The sequence below is a fragment of the Bos mutus genome, chromosome 23 (assembly GCF_027580195.1).
Source record: "Bos mutus isolate GX-2022 chromosome 23, NWIPB_WYAK_1.1, whole genome shotgun sequence".
Classification (NCBI taxonomy): Eukaryota; Metazoa; Chordata; class Mammalia; order Artiodactyla; family Bovidae; genus Bos; species Bos mutus.
Window position 1 is genome coordinate 25,835,550 of NC_091639.1, and position 17,121 is coordinate 25,852,670.

The window sequence follows — 17,121 nt, forward strand, 5'->3', positions numbered from 1 at the left end:
TGTATATACATGATGAGAACTCTAATCTATATTAGTAGAAATAAGAATGTTGGGTCGAGTACATTTTAATTATGTTGGCAAATCCCCTTTTCTTAAATTAGACTGGTCAGAACAGGGAAACATAATAAGAAACAATGTGATCATTCGTGTTTCTGGTGCTGAGGGACTCTCCAGTCCTGAAGTGGTGACACCCTCTGGTATCTACATCCGCCATCCCACCAATGTTATAGAGGTAAGAGCTTCAGATCCTCTAGGGAGATCAGAGCTGAGAGGCATAATGTTCACTCTGAAAATTATCCTGAGTGGCAGCATCAGTGTTGTGGGATAAATCATTTACTTGCTGCACATTGGTAATGGGAAACTACTTTATGATTTTTGATTAAACAGCTTTAGGATAAATGTAATCATTTCCTCAGAATTCCCATTAACATTCTTTGAGGCAATATCTATATGAAGTGAAATGAAGTAGATATTGATTACTTTCTGGTCATAAAATATCTTCCTGAGTTATATGTGGTGGTCACTGAATTTGGTCTTGATTCTGATAATAATTATTAAAATCTTCGTTATGCTACTGTATTAATGTGGTCATACTGTTGCCATTTAAGAGTGTTCAGAACTGAGGGTCAGCAGAGTTGTGTGGTGAGTGAGAGCATGTCAGATTCCAGGATGAACAGAGTACAGTTGACCCTTGAACAACACGGGTTTGAACTGCATGAGTCCACTCATACTCAGATTTTTTTCCATAGTAAATGCTACACTCTCATATTATCCACAGTTAGTTGAACCCGCAGGCGTGGAACCATGGACACTGAGGAATCATGTATATGGAAGGCCGATTATACATTTTACATGAATTTTTGACTGCATAGAGGGTTGACACCTGCAATCTCTGCAATGTTCAAAACTCAGCTATACACTCTGTTGGCCTTGGTTTTTTTTTTTTTAATCCCATTATTTATTACAACTTAACATTACTTTTTCTTAGTAAATTTCTATCTAAGCCGTTTAAGGAATTATTTTTTTCTGGTAGTTTAACCACAAATCTGTGAATGAGGAATGGCATCAGAGTAGTGGGAAGGCCATTTAGTTTCCCCTTTTCCAAAGGTTTTGTCCCATGGACTATGAAAGGGTTAAGGGCCTCACTCTTCAGGACATGGCTCTGAGTATCTACTGTGATAATTATGCCAAGTTTCTGAGGAATGGAGACAATGAACATCTCTCTCTCTCTCTGATCATCTGTTTTTAATTACCTTCAGCTGAATAACCCCTAATAAAAGTCATGGTTATCTCTTCAACCCTCAGCTAGACTCTTAATTATGTTTATTCCAAGCACAGCACTTACACACTATTTTAGGTGCCTAATAGGGGCAGCTAATATGCCAATGAGGAAAGGAGGCAGAACTGCATGATTGAAGAATACCCAGCTCTAGACACAGAGCAACGAGAGCAACATTTAACTTGTTGGTGACCACAGGGCTTGTGGCATAGCCATCCCAGAAAGCTTTGGGGACTTAAGAGCTATGTTTTGTATAGTTTCTTGGATCGCAGAATCATGACTACTTTGAAATGCCTAGAAGAAAGGACACCCTCAAGATGCCCAGGTCATCTTCTTGCAGGAGACTGCTGCTGCTGCTGCTAAGTCGCTTCAGTCGTGTCCGACTCTGTGCAACCCCATAGACGGCAGCCCACCAGGCTCCGCTGTCCTTGGGATTCTCCAGGCAAGAACACTGGAGTGGGTTGCCATTTCCTTCTCCAATGCATGAAAGTGAAAAGTGAAAATGAAGTCTCTCAGTGGTGCCCGACTCTTAGCGATCCCATGGACTGCAGCCTACCAGGCTCCTCTGTCCATGGGATTTTCCAGGCAAGAGTACTGGAGTACTCTGCCTGCAGTAGAGACTAGAATGTATCTAAATCCACACTGAGTGTCAGGGGTGCTGCCTGCTTTGCTTCACTGGGTAGAGTCTTGTCTCTGGGGCAAGTGTCCTGACTACTAGTTGACTAGTAAGAAATGAGCTGACTAGCAGCCACTATGAGGAACAGTATGGATGTTCATTACAAAACTGAAAATAGAGTTACAATATGATCTGGTGGTCCCACCCTGAGCATGTTTCTGGAAAAAATTAAAACTCTAATTCGAAAAGATACATGTACCTCAAAGTTCATAGCAGCACTATTTGGAAAAAGTGAAAACTCTAATTCAAAAAGATACACTCACCTCAATGTTCATAGCAGCACTATTTATGATAGCCTAGGCACGGAGAGTTCTTGCCTGGAGAATCCCAGGGACGGGGGAGCCTGGTGGGCTGCCGTCTATGGGGTTGCACAGAGTCGGACACGACTGAAGTGACTTAGCAGCAGCAGCAGCAGGCATGGAGAAGGCAATGGTATACCCCACTCCAGCACTCTTGCCTGGAAAATCCCATGGACAGAGGAGCCTGCTGGGCTGCCAGTCCAGGGGGTTGCTAAGAGATGGACACGACTGAGCGACTTCACTTTCACTTTTCACTTTCACGCACTGGAGAAGGAAATGGCAACCCACTCCAGTGTTCTTGCCTGGAGAATCCCAGGGATGGGGGAGCCTGATGGGCTGCCGTCTATGGGGTTGCACAAGAGTTGGACACGACTGAAGCGACTTAGCAGCAGCAGCAGCAGCAGGCATGGAAGCAATTTAAGTGTCCACTGACAGATGAATGGATAAGGAAGATGTGGTGTATATGTATGTATAATATGTATATATATGTATATATATATATAATAGTAGAATTATTTAACCATAAAAGAATGAAATAATGCTATCTATAAAAACATGGATTAGAGATTATCATACTAAGTGAAGTAAGATAAAGAATGACAAATATCACCTGATATCACTATCTGTGGAATCTAAAAAAAAAAAAAAGGTACAGAAGAACTTATTTACAAAACAGAAATAGACTTATAAACATAGAAAACAAGCTTATAGTTACCAAGTGGGAAAGGGAGAAGTGGAATAAATTAGGAGTTTGGGATTAACAGATAAATGTTACTATATATAAAATAGGTAAACAAAGACCTACTATATAGCACAGGCGACTATATTCAGTGTCGTGTAATAACCTGTAATGGGTACGAGTATGAAAAAGAATATATATGTTTGTAATTGAATCACTTTTCTATATACTTGAAACTAACACAAAACAAACAAGCAAAACAACATGAAGCAAAAGAAATGAGCTGGCTATAGATGCAGAGAACCAGAGGCCCACATGCAAGCTCATAGGTCACCTGAGACTTTGTATACTGATCTGTGTAACAGTGCACAGTCAGAAAAGAATATATTGATCCCAAAACACGTTTTTTTGATTCCTGTTAGATGCCTTCCCTTTCGTTCATTTACTTTCTTCCTCTTTACAAAGTTAAAAAACAATACAGTGCATGCATTTGGAGAATGAGATTTTAGTTTAAGGTGGTTAACGTAAGTTCATTAAGTACATTCATTGGGTATATTCCTGACATTTTCATCTTCAATGATCTTAAAATTCTGTTACAAAATGATCTTAAATTGGCTTGTTAACTTTTAGTCCTTCAAAAGTGTCTGATATGTAATAGTTGCTCAATAAAAATTAATTGAATATAATAAATAAATGGATATAGGTATAATTCCATAATCAAAGAATGGGGGGAAGAAAGAGGAAATTAAAGAATGGATCCCAATATCCCTCAATCATTTTGATGACTGAAAAATAAGGTGTTTCATCTGTGTCAGCATTTAGATCTTGTGGAACTCATGTCTGAGTGTTAAATTTTGCACAGTCCCCTCCAATTTTGCAGCTGTGCCCCTGGGGTTCTGCTGTACTGTCTCTTTTGTATTCTGTTGTCTAGAATGTGCCACAACCAAGGGACATAGGTGTAACTGGGCATATGTGTCAGAACCTAAAAATTAGGAACTTCTCTTAGTGCCTATGAAGGTCATTTCAGTCATTGGACAAATAGTAAGCTTGTGTTTATTGTATTTTAAGTGGATGATACACAGAAAAAATGTGTCTTAGAAATATATTTTTATTCCAAAGTGATAATCAGAAGGCTACAACAGTGATGGGCTGGTGCGTGAGGTGCAGTTTGTGAGAGGTGTGTGTATGTGCAGTTGGGCAAAATATTTTTTTTTAAGCTATGCATTACTATGATTCAATAGGATTTTTCTTTTTTAAAAAGTTTTAATTTTGAAATAGTTTTAGACTTAGAAGTTGCATAAACAGAACCGAGAGTTCCTATGTGCCTTTTCCCCAGCTTCCCCCAATGGTACCTAACCATAACCATTGCCATAGAGCAATGGCACAACCAGGAAACCGGTATTGGGACTATGTTATTATGTAAACAAAAGCCTTTATATTTGAAGGTGACCTAATCCCAGTGGCTGGACAACCAATCCAGAAAGCCTACATTATAGACATTGACCTTGAAATCTCTGGCCTAGCCTGGCAGGCAGGAAGAAATGGAGTTGATCCTTAATTAAGTCTCTGCAGTGATTTGTAGTTGTATATTGTTCCTAGATCCAGAGACTAGGACCAAATGTTCTGCCCAGTGCATGGAATTCACCTTGGCTGTCAGGCAGCCATCTTTACAGTTCACTCACCTTCAACTCTGCCTGGTATAAGGATATTTCAAGTGAGATATTCCTTTTTAGTTTTCATAGCTGCGAGTGGTTCACTTGCCTCACTGCCCAGGCTGCCACTAAGCTAAATTTGGGGCAGTTTCTGTGAGAAGCAAAATCTTAGCTTTGTGTCGTTCTTCCTAGTGAGGGCTCAGTGTGGTAGTCCTGTTTGAGTGTCCAAGGAACTTGAGGTATTCCTTTATATACTCCTTAGATAGGTTTTTCCAGGCTTTCCAGCAAAGATCGGTGGTGGTTCTTTCATGCATAACCTGTAGCATTGGGAGCACTTCATCAGTGTCCTGAGTCTCTGACTCCTTTGTGGGCATTTCTTGTTACCTGCCCAGACGCTTCATCTTTCTCATAGACTGAACCTAGTTTGACCTCAGGCTGGAAGGTTTTTGCTCTCTATCAGCGAGAGACCGTACACTCTGAGTGCTCCAGAACCTCCCATATGTATGTGGGCTTTGAACATTTCCCATGACCAGACCCCTATTTAGAATAGCCAATGGAAAACCCCTAAAGACCAGTCCTTTGGAAGCATCCATTTGATTTGTAGGGAATTTGTTCTGGTTTGTGAATCAATTTTGTAAGGAATTCTGTGTTTAAAGGCTGATTTCAGCTCTCTAGCTCTCTCCACTCAATAGCTAATGTATATTTAAGAGCTGCCTGAAGGGTTGACTCACTTTTTTTTTTTTTTTTTTTTAGTGACTACAGATGCACACCTCAAGGAGCTGGCATACTTGGGCAGTTAATTTCTTTCTGGAATTTCTCTTCCTTGAATGTCCATAATACATTGACTTCCGCAAAGAATTGATTTCCACACAAAATTCCTTGCTTGCCTTAAACCCTTCCCCACAAGCCGCTGGCTACCTGCATACATATGTGGTTTCTTCTCATGAATCGTTTGTAGCATACCCAATTGGAATGGAGAGTAAAAAGGGCTGGAAAGTAATGCCATCCGACTGTTTAAGTGCTTCTTTTATGAAAAAAAGTGAGCCTTATTGGCTAACAGAAGACCAAAGTTGCAAATATCCTGCCCAACTATAAATGCACTTGGAAAGCATTTACCTATGATCACCCAGGTGCTCCAAAAATACTAATGACACCAGGGCAGATGATTTAACAAATTATTCATTCTCTCAAAATACATGCCTGTCTAGCCAAGACAATGAATAAGGATGAAGTCCTTGGAATATATTCTGGAAATACTTGAATCTTTCCCTTCCTGGTAGAGTCGTGGTAATGAATTAGCATCTCATCGCTAATGAAATAGAAGTGTACATTCAAGTTGAGAAGATCATTTCTAACCTCTTGTGAACCTTTCTTGTGGTTTGTATACTTGCAGAAGAGGCAGGTGTTTCAGAAGCTCCCGTTATCTAACTCTCAGTTCTCATATACTCGTGGCCTTTCTAGTGACTCATAGGGCGGTGGAGACACAGCCACTCTTCACTGGCTGTGTGGAAGGTGGAGCTTCATATGTGCTTCTCTGAGGAAGCTTCCTGTTGTGTAACCATAACGGAATCAACAGTCACATTGCTTGCTTGTGTTTCTTTGAGGGCACTTTTATTTAGTGCTTCCCCTGGGCGCTTGGATCTGTCAACTTAGGAACAGCGATTCTTTCAAAGCTGAGGATCGTAAGTGCATGTCTTGTTTGCTAGCTGAGCGAAGAATTGCGATAACTGATTCAATTGCTAATAAGTGTTCTTTGGGGGAGTGTCTAATAGAAGATTTGATTGTTTAAAAAGATATAAATACCCTCCCAGTAAAAACTGTCAAAGTATTCTTGTTATAATTACCACGTTTTTATATTTAGGTTGGTCTTTCATCAACATTTGGAGACAGGATACTGGAAAATGGGTATGGGTCATTTCAAGAACACATACAGACTATTTTTTTTAACCATGCTAATATTAGCATGGGCTTCCCTGGTAGCTCAGATGGCAAAGAATTTGCCTGCAATGCGGGAGACCCAGGTTTGATCCCTGGGTTGGGAAGATCCCCTAGAGAAGAGAATGGTTACCCACTCTAATATTCTTTACTGGGAGAACTCCATGGACAGAGGAGCGTGGCGGGCTATAGTCCATGGGGTTGTGAAGAATCAGATGCAACTGAGTGACTTTGAGCAAGAGAGTATTTGGGGCCATAACATTTGGGGCCATAAAATTCTTTGGTTGTGAGAGCCTGTCCTCTATAAACCAGCATTCCTGATTTCTGTCAAATTAATGCTAGTAAAACCCCTCTCTTTCTGAGTTGTGACAACAGAAACTGTCTCCAGAGATTTCCACATGCTCTCTGGGGAACAATATCATCCTAGCTGACAACTACAGCTCCAGACTCGCCCAGCCCCCCAAGATAATTGGGGTCTTAAAGATGGCCCAGGTCCCCTGAAGTCACGTTAGCATCTTTAATAGTGATTCAGCTTCATATTCAATGATATCCAAAAGTCACTTTTGGCATGTGGAAAGATATATGATTGGAATTTTAAGTGGCTTCAGGAAGTGGAAGAAGAGCTCAGAATCCAAAAGAATGAAGTGCAGTAGAGAATGGGCCTCTGGTGCACAGATAAAGAAGGTGTTCTGTGGCGGAGTGAAAAAGTCCTGGCTGGTGGGATCCAAATCCCCGGAGTGAGCGAGCCTTCAGCGCCCCCAGTGGATGAGAGGCTGATGTTCAGGAAACGGCACCTATGATTATGTCAGTAAGCCCTGGCCCACCTACCAGGTCCCAGCAGTGTTGTCTCCCTGCCAGGCCTCCCATCTCAGGGTCAGTTCTGGCCTTCACTCACACTTCTCCAGAAGCCAGCAACCTCCAGGGGCTGGGGCACTGGTTTCTCCTTTCGCATACACCAGGAGTTGAGTATTGTTGGTTTTAAAACATCCTATTTCAGGGCTCCCTTTACCCCTGTCACACAAGGTGTAGAGCTGAGACTGGGCAGCTTGTTCCCTGGCTTTCCTTCTCTGGGTTCCCATGGGACAGGACAGATGCCCACAAGTACATAGGATGTATCTAGCATCCTGATCTGTTGGCTGTTCATTCCTCCCACTAAAACAGAATAGCCCACATAGCATTGACTATTGCCTGGGGTTAAGAGGTTGTAAAGTCAGTGGCTACAGGGATCAGCCTGATATCATAAAGAACTGAAGCAGGAAAGGTGGGGACTTTCCAGGTGGGGACTTCCCAGGTGTTCTTGTGGTAAAGAATCCACCTTCCAATGCAGGAGACATAAGAGACGTGGGTTCAATCCCTGGGTTGGGAAGATCCCTTGGAGGAGGGCATGGCAACCCACTCCAGTGTTCTTGCCTAGAGAATCCCATGGACAGAGGAGCCTGGCCAACTACAGCCCATAGGGTTTTAAAGAGTAGAGCGTGACTGAGTGACTTAGCAGCATGCATGGCAGAGTCATCCATAGTCCAAGACAGCAGGCTTTTCTTAGCTCCAGCTAATCTATGGCTATCCCACAGGAGTTGGGCTCAAATTTTTTTTTAAAAAGTGTCTGAGTTTTTATCTCAAGTCTCCTGGTTTTAAAATGGTGCAATAAAATGCACATTTTTGTAAACATTGGATATAACCAAGCAAAGTACCTCTGTGTCCAGTATTACACTCTTTAGGGAGTTGGCTTTCTACTCTGTCTTAAAATATACTATATAATGATGGATATTTGCAGGTATTTAATTGAATTATATAAAAATAAGCTCATTGTGTTGTTTGCTCAGAATTACAGCCCCAAACTCATATCATCAATTGGAGAATTTAGGTTTTATATGAGCATGAAGTGAAGTGAAGTCGCTCAGTCGTGTCCGACTCTTTGCAACCCTGTGGACTGTAGCCTACCAGGCTCCTCCATCCACGGGATTCTCCAGGCAAGAGTACATGAGCATATAAAAGGCATTAAATTATTTAGAAGGTAAATCTTATCAAGAATTACAGGTGATTGAAATGATTGAATGGTGACAAGAGTACCTTGAGGGGATTTGAGTTGTATTTGAACTCAGCAGCTGTGTCTCAGTGGAGAAGGTAGTGGCAACCCACTCCAGTACTCTTGCCTGGAAAATCCCATGGATGGAGGAGCCTGGTAGGCTACAGTCCATGGGGTCTCTAAGAGTCGGACACGACTGAGCGACTTCACTTTCACTTTTCACTTTCCTGCATTGGAGAAGGAAATGGCAACCCACTCCAGTGTTCTTGCCTGGAGAATCCCAGGGATGGGGGAGCCTGGTGGGCTGCCATCTATGGGGTCGCACAGAGTTGGACACAACTGAAGCGACTTAGCAGCAGCAGCAGCAGCTGCTGTCTCAGAGCTAAGGCATGGATAGTGCTATTACTGGCCTTCAGCCGTAGTCAAATCAGGGATTTGTTCAGAGGATCAGAGAGAACTCTTTGTGGAGACTTGGCTTTAGGAAGGCCTTTGGCCCCAAGTGTTTTTCACATAACAAAGAGAAGAGCTTGGATTAGGTGATACAAGTAAGCTCGTCACTGTGGAAATTTACAAGGATGTGTTAACATGAGATTCCAGCTATTGAGGTGGGGCAATTAAAGTCCAGTTGAACTGCCTGGAGGAGGAGGAATGAGGATATATTTGTTTTGATTTACAGTGTTCTGTTTAATCTCTTCTCTACAGCAAAGTGACTCAGTTATACATCTTGATGTTCTTTTTCACATTCTTTTCCATTGCAATCTAGCACAGGATATTGAATACAGTCCCCTGTGCTATACAGTAGCACCTTGTTGTTAATTCATCTTGCATATAATGGTTTGCATCTGCTAATCCCAAACTTCCAGTCTATCCTCTCCCACCCCTCTACCCCCTTGGCAACCAGAAGTCTGTTCTCTATGTCTGTGAATCTGTTTCTCTTTCAAAGATATACTCACTGGTGTTGTATTTGAGATTCCACATGTAAGTGAGACCGTATGGTGTTTGTCTTTCTCTCTGACTTACTTGGCTTAGTATGATAATCTCTAGGTTCATCTATGTTGCTGCAAATGAGATGATTTCATTCTTTTTACTGGCTGAGTGATATTCCATTATACATACGCAAACCTACACACACACCCCACAGCTTGTTTTTCAGAATGAATGTATGATCAAGGTATATCAATATGACTTGGTAGGAATTAAGTGAGAAAGAAGAATGAGCACATTTAAAAGTGTTTCCAGCGGCCTTATTGTAATGGACTAACTATGATTAAACTATATTTAATTTCTGCAGGGAAACAGGGTGTTTGCTGCTGGTTATGGCTACTTTTTTCATCTTGTGACCAACCAAACATCCCAAGCTCCACTTCTCTCATTTACACGGAATAGTGCACATTCTTGTACAAGGTAACTTTGGGGAAGTTCATCTACATTTTGGGTGTAACTTTTTTTTTTTTTTTGTAGAAGACTCATAGAGAAGGTTGAATAATGCTTGGCATCCATGTAAGATTTGATGATATATCTGAGTGAGCATCTTCGGTCATAAGTTTGGTGGTGAAGGGAAAGGGAACAGAGAGAGAGGTCATTTGAGGGGGCACAGGACACAGGACGCCTTTTGTGGCCAGAGAACAATTTCATAGAGAAATGAATTAAACTCCCAAGAGACTGGGGGCACTTGGGAGGCCAGAATGCCTGAGCTCAGGAGCTGAGTGGGGAGACGAGGTTTGGAGAAGAGGCTCTTTGCCTGTGACTTGCACACTGTGAGATGTCAGTGACTAGTTCAAGGTCTTTGCTATTTAGAGGATGCAGTCATCTGCTAAGAGCAAGGACTGGGAACCATGGTAGAAAAGTAAGGAAAATGTGAGCTTCAGAGTCAGTCGGGACTTGATTCAGAGCTGGACTTTGAGTAACTTGCTTTTGTCTAAAGAGTCAGACCTTTATTTGTAAAATAGGGCCACATCTCTATTGAAAGTTTGATTTGAAAATTAGAGATGACTTATGTTATACACCTAAGAGAACATCTGGAATATGGTAAGAACTCAATAGTTGATAGAAATAATTCTATTAAACAATTTATTATTGATATTATTATTTTTGGCTGTGTTGTGTGGCTTGTGTGATCTTGTTTCCCTGACCAGGGATTGAATCTGCAACCTCAGCAGTGAAAGTGCAGAATGCTAACCACTGGACCTCCAGGGAATTCCTCAATATAAATGATTCTGATAATAGTTACATTAGTAATAGTGAGACAATATTGTACTGATGGGAAATTATAAGCAGACTAGAATGAGGATTAAGCACCATTGTTCAGCCATGTTGAAGTGCTGGCTGAGGTAGGATCAGTACATGTGTCATGAAATTATTATTAAGATAGTGAAGTTTTTTTATCTAGCAGCTTTCAGCAACCCTGGGATATGAGGGGAGAAGGTATCCAAAAATGCCACAATGCTAGGCCATTTCAGGGAGAAGCACAAAAGTTGCACGGGTTATAGGCTCTGGTATATGGCTTCCTCAGCAAAGGGGTGGATCTAGAAGAAGGCTGATGGAAGAGTGGGGCTCTGTAGGGCTAGTCAGGGGTGTCCAGGTTCCTAGGAAGGAGCTGATAGAATTTACAGGGGCTGATGGAATGGAATAGCACCAGGGCAACCTGCACCTTGTTGAGATCCAGGAGCAGGTCACAGAGGGTCACAGAAAGAAAGGCTGAGGGATGGGCAGTGACCCTCAGAGAGAAGACCTCGTCTTCAGTCTCACTTATTCCCTTATTCAGTATCTTCAGTTTTATATTTTCCAATGAGTGGGACATATGGAATGCAGAAATCAGCCAAATTTCACTCTTTATCTTTCTCCCCAGGTCTGGTCTCTTTGTATACCCTAAATTCCAGCCTCCTTGGGATAATAGCGCTGGCTCCACCCTGTTCCAGAATTTCACAGTTTGGGGAAGTGCAGGTGGTGCCCAGGTATGTTTCTTTAATTTTTTAAAGTTAGAAATGTCATTCATTTTCTTATTCTGCATCTGTACTTAAAAGGTGATGATTGGTTTCTGGGGGAGGATTGCTATATTATCGCAAGCTTTAAGGAGCCAACAGCATCATAGGTGTGTGTGTCAAATAGTTGTTGAATGAACAGATTCCTCATCAGAAAGCCAAGGTTTGTCCATTGCCTCTGTGGTGACTTTTCAGAAGCTCTAATACGGAACAACAGAATCGTAGAGATTTGCAACCAAGAAGAATCAAAGGAGGTCATCTATTCTTCCCCTCACATGCTTATTTGGGGAAAAGTTAAGGCTCAGAAAGTAAAGGGATTTGCCAAGGGTCACACCGTTTGTTAGTAGCAAAATCAGGTGCAGAGTCCAGACTGCAAAAGTTGTGTGCTTGATACCTAACATCCGCTTTCAGTCATAAGAAAAAGTGCTGTTCATCAATGAAACACAAAAATTCCAGGTCAAAGTGGCATTCTCCCCTTTACCAATGGGCCAAATTTTATTTTCTTTGAAAGAAAATGTTAGTGTTAACTCATTTACTTTTCTTTATTGCAGTGACTTCTTATAAGAAAGCTTTGTATGCTCACTATTACCAATACCATGTAAAAATTATCCAGGGTCTCTATTTGGTGTTACACAGAGAAAATTACATACATTTGGTCTCTGCCATGGAGAAATATGGAGCCTAAGATACAAAGATGAAGAGATACATCTACAGGACATGCAGAAAATAGAATAAAACATATAATTAAGTCACAGTAAGAAGGTTAGGTATTTATTTCACATATTCAACATAAGGAAAATGATCATAGATGGGGGGAAATTTTGTACAAGATACAAAATTGGGGTAGCTAACAGGAAGAATCCCAGTTGTACTAAATATTTTGTTTTCATTAAATTTGATAAAGTACTTTGTTTCTCATTAGCACAGTGAATATAGTGGGGACAAATCCCTCTTATGCAGAGAGACAATTTGTACCTTCCAGAGGGTCTGATGCCTGTAATGAAGTAAAAACTGTTGTCAAATTTGTTCAGATCATAGCTATATTGTTTACACAGACCTCTGTGTCTTCAAAGATCTATCATTCTATAAAAGGTAGAGTGGGAAATGCAAGCTATTCAGTTTTCTTGAAAAGTCAAGCACAAAAACTGATTGACAAGTAAAAGCACTAACCTATGGTAAATCAAGGTTGCTGCTGCTGTGTCGCTTCAGTCGTGTCCGACTCTGTGCGACCCCGTAGACGGCAGCCCACCAGGCTCCCCTGTCCCTGGGATTCTCCAGGCAAGAACACTGGAGTGGGTTGCCATTTCCTTCTCCAATGCATGAAAGTTTACCTTGGCCTTATTTAATAGGAGACTCCCACTTGAAGATACAAATGTAAACATGGCCCTATTTAATAAACAGAGGGGTGACTGTATAAGTTTAACTGGCAGTCCTGACCTCCACCCTGATTTTCAAAATGGTTGAACTGAGAGCTGGGAGAAGTAAAAAGTCTTGCTGAAGATCACATAATTAGCTAATATCAGTGCCAGGTTAAAAACTTAGGCCTGGGTTCCCCAAGCTAGTGTAATTCTTTCAACTCTAACAAGCGTGTTTGGTTAATCCTTGATCCTTGTTTGGAGCCACTAACCTAAGCTGTATACACAGAGAATGTATTTTGAATCTATAGTCATGCTGAATTACTTATTTCATATTTGCAAGTGTTTGACAATCTTAGTTAATAACACTGAGGTAAATATTAAGTACTGGAGTTCCTGGATGTTTTGTTTTTCTCCATTAATTTTGTGTAATTTGACAGTTGCAAGCTTATTTTAAATACATGAAGAATTCACATTGACCTTTATAATGCCTCAGTTGTTAGGAAGAAAAATGAAAAGCGCAGAGGGGATGTTACAAAGGGGGCTAGTTAATGCTGACCTCACGGCAACTTTGGGTTGCCTGCACAGATATTGATGGACAAAAGCAGCTTAAATATGATATAGCACACTCATTTGTACTTAATCAATAATTAAAGAAGCTACAGGAAATCTGCAAGAAAAGCTGAGCCTCAGACCTTTGACATAACGTATATTGTTGCTTTTATAGATTTTTAGAAGTAGCAATCTTCACCTGAAAAACTTCCAGGTTTATGCATGCAGAGATTTTGGAATTGATGTCTTGGAAAGTGATGCAAATACATCAATTACTGACAGCTTACTACTGGGTCATTTTGCCCACAAGGTAAGTGCCTTCATGTGATTCTTTTAAGTTGTTCATCAAAACAGAATCATATGTTCTGGGTCCTTTGATGATTCAGGATATGTAGTTTTAATAGAATTCTTTAGCAAATCTTGTGTTTAGTTGGTCAAAGTTAGAGGATTCTTTGATTTGTAGCAGTGGTGATATTTATCATAAAATTCAAGCACACATAAGATTTCGGTGTGTTGTGTTCATATAAATCACAAAAGCCCTGAGTGGCTCACAGAACTCTTATCTGGTTGCGATTTAGGGTTTTTATCCACACCAATTAAAAAGTCTAATAATTTTAGGTTCATTTACTCTAACCTCACAAAGTTTATGAAATAATGTGAGTCCATTTCGTCTTTATGGACTGTGGTTTGCCAAGTTTCAACATCAACATTTTGTTCATAGGGTTCTTACTCTATTTAGGGCCCCCTCCCATAAAAAAAATGGTGATATAAATTTGTGTTGTTTGCTGTAGTTTACTAGGGTTTCTTAAGTGATCCCCTAATATTTACCTCAGTGTGTATCTATGTGATAAACATCAAACTATGGATGACTTCCCCACCACTGCATGGCCAGGGGACAAGAATGTAGCTGAGCTGAGGACTTCTTGGGTAAGAAGTACTAGTTCTCAAGGGAAGTCCATGGCTGCCATTGGTTTCCGACCTATAATGAGTCCCTTCGTTCTTTTTCTTGAAGGAGTTACATGCGTTTTAGTGTCACAGTTCAGAATAATCATAGATGGAGGGGACCTAGAGTACTTCTGGGGACCAAGAAGAGTGTTCTCTTTAGCTCATTCCTGAATGCTTTGACGAACTGACATTTAAGTGATAAGTTTTTACTTTGCTGCTTCCTTTGATGATTCATAACTACAGATACCAATATTGAGTTTAAAAAATCACTTTCTTATTAAGCTACATTTTCCTACGTTTAATTCTCCAGCTTCCTTCCTTCTTTCTCTTCCGAATCCTTGTTTTTAGGAGGGAAATACCTGCCAGTTTTTCCTTTTCTCTGAAAAGATTACCACCTTGAGAGATGATTCTTCGGTTCAAGTTCCTTAGTTTTCAAGAGAGATGAGATCCAGATTTAGATTCTGTGATGCAGTTTGACCTAAGGCCCATAAATTTCTCAGAAACAACCTTAGAGAAGATGCTAAAAACAAAACGCCCATCAAGCTGAAGAACCAAGTGTCCTGGCAAATTAATGTCACGACATCTTAATTGATGCTAAATAGACATCATAATTAGTGGAAGAGTGACATAAATTAAGATTCAGATTATGACAAAAGGGTGCTTATCATAACAAATATAATCTCACCCCTGGGGTATAATTCACCAGCGATGCAATACAGCTGAGAACTTCTCAGTCTCTTAACAAGTAAGTGCAGGACCAAAGTCCTTGGATGGAAAATGTTAAACAATTTTTTATAGGCATGATCTAGGTCTTAGTTAGGCATCTGAATCTTAAAGCCATGCAATTTATTGTGTATATGTATGACATTATCACATATACACAATGGAATATTAGTCAGCTATTAAAAATGAAACTGGGCCATTTGTAGAGACATGGATGGACCTAGAGGTTGTCATAGAGGATGAAATAAGTCAGAAAGAGAAAAATGTTATAAATTGATGCATACATGTGGACTCTAGAAGAGTGGAACAGATGAACCTATTTGCAGGGCAGGAAAAAAGATGCAGATGTAGAGAACATGTGGGCACAGAGGTAAAGGGAGAGTGGGATGGGTTGGGAGATTGGGGTTGCCATATATACACTATCACGTGTAAAGTAGATCACTCGTATATGCAGGGAGCTCAGCTCAGTGTTCCGTGGTGACCTAGAAGGGTGGGATGGGGAGGGGGTGGAAAGGAGATCCAAGAGGGAGGAATATATGTATACATATAAGTGATTCAATTCATTGTACAGCAGAAACTAACACAATATTGTAAAGCAACTATATCCCAATAAAACATAAAGTCATGTAATATTAGAGATAAATAATACCTAAGAGAGGATCTAGTTAGAACTCCTGAATTTACAGGTACAGAAATGGAAGCTTTGAGAAGCCATATGAGAACCCAAGATCATGCCCAGTATTGTAGAGCTTGGACACCTGGATATCATGCCTGGTCCAATATTCATTTAATTACATATGGGAAAATGGCCTTGGCACAAAGTATTTATTAGTGCTTACTCCAATATTCTCTGAAGTGTTTTCCATGGAAGGCTAGTTCCAAGAGAGGGTCTGAGAAAAGGAAGATTCTTAGGTTAATTACATATAGGATGTGCTAGGCACCGTGGTAAAAAGTCTGCCTGCCAAGGTAGGAGACACAGAAGACGCAGGTTCGATCCCAGGATTGGGAAGATCCCCTGGAGTAGGAAATGGCAGCCCTCTCCAGTATTCTTGCCTGGAAAATTCCATGGACAGAGGAGCCTGGCAGGCTACAGTCTGCAAGGTCCCAAAGAGTCAGAAAAGACTGAGTGACTGAGCGTACACACACATACACATGCTGTTTACTGTCCCTCCCATCCTCTGAAATTCACATTGCGTATTAACCCGTTAAAGTCTTTGCAAAGTTCTAGGGTTAAAAACAAACAAACGAAAAATCTATAAATCTTTATTTAGCACACTATTGCTCAGATTTATTTGGGAACTGCTTTATTGCTGTATAAAATTGTATTAGTTGTTTTTTTTTTTTTTTAAAAAGGATGCCAACCTCTCTTTGGTTGTAGAAATCTGACTTTAGCCTCTTTCTTTCAAATCTGCCATTTCTTTAGAATTAAAAATTTCAGACACTTTGGCTTAATCATTCTCAGACCTTCCACCTGCCTGTTTTGGTGACACACAATGATCAGTGAGTCATGTTTTAAAACAAACACTAGTTTCTGGAAAAATTGTTTATTAGAAAGGATTTTTTCCCATTAGACATATTTGTTTATGTTGGTACTTTCATACCCAACATCACCTTGGTATTGAGATGAGTAGAATAATTTTCAGTGAGAATGGCTTTATTATGCAAGAAAAAGAGGTGTGCAAACCATCACTATACATCCAAGCTTGGTCATTGTGGTTTGTTTATTCTGCTGTCCTAGCCTTGCTTTTAATTAGCACCCCCTTCCACAGTCTCCAAGATGTCCTGATTTGGATATAAATTATGATCACCCCACTTTTGGAAGTATCTGTACGATGGTTGCCTTTTTGCTGTTATTGTAATTCATTCAAGCAAATGATACTACTTAAAAAAAAATCTTATTCGGGAAAATGCTGCTGAGGTTGCTTCATTCTATTTCTCTCAGGGTTACTTTTCATTTTCACTGGTGGATCTGTCTTCCTCAATTTAGAACTTTCATCTTTTTGTTTCTCTAAATTCCAT

The 17,121-nt window shown here is 40.5% G+C and overlaps 1 protein-coding gene across 2 annotated transcripts in view; it reads left to right on the forward strand.

The window, feature by feature from the left end:
• Positions 1-17,121, forward strand: part of PKHD1 (PKHD1 ciliary IPT domain containing fibrocystin/polyductin) — a 457,080-nt gene that overhangs the window by 194,731 nt on the left and 245,228 nt on the right. For both annotated transcript variants that reach the window (XM_070360807.1, XM_070360808.1), the window contains 4 exons: positions 102-232; positions 9,838-9,950; positions 11,395-11,500; positions 13,610-13,744. In XM_070360807.1, the coding sequence (XP_070216908.1) occupies positions 102-232; positions 9,838-9,950; positions 11,395-11,500; positions 13,610-13,744 (485 nt within the window). The remainder of the gene's footprint in view (positions 1-101; positions 233-9,837; positions 9,951-11,394; positions 11,501-13,609; positions 13,745-17,121) is intronic.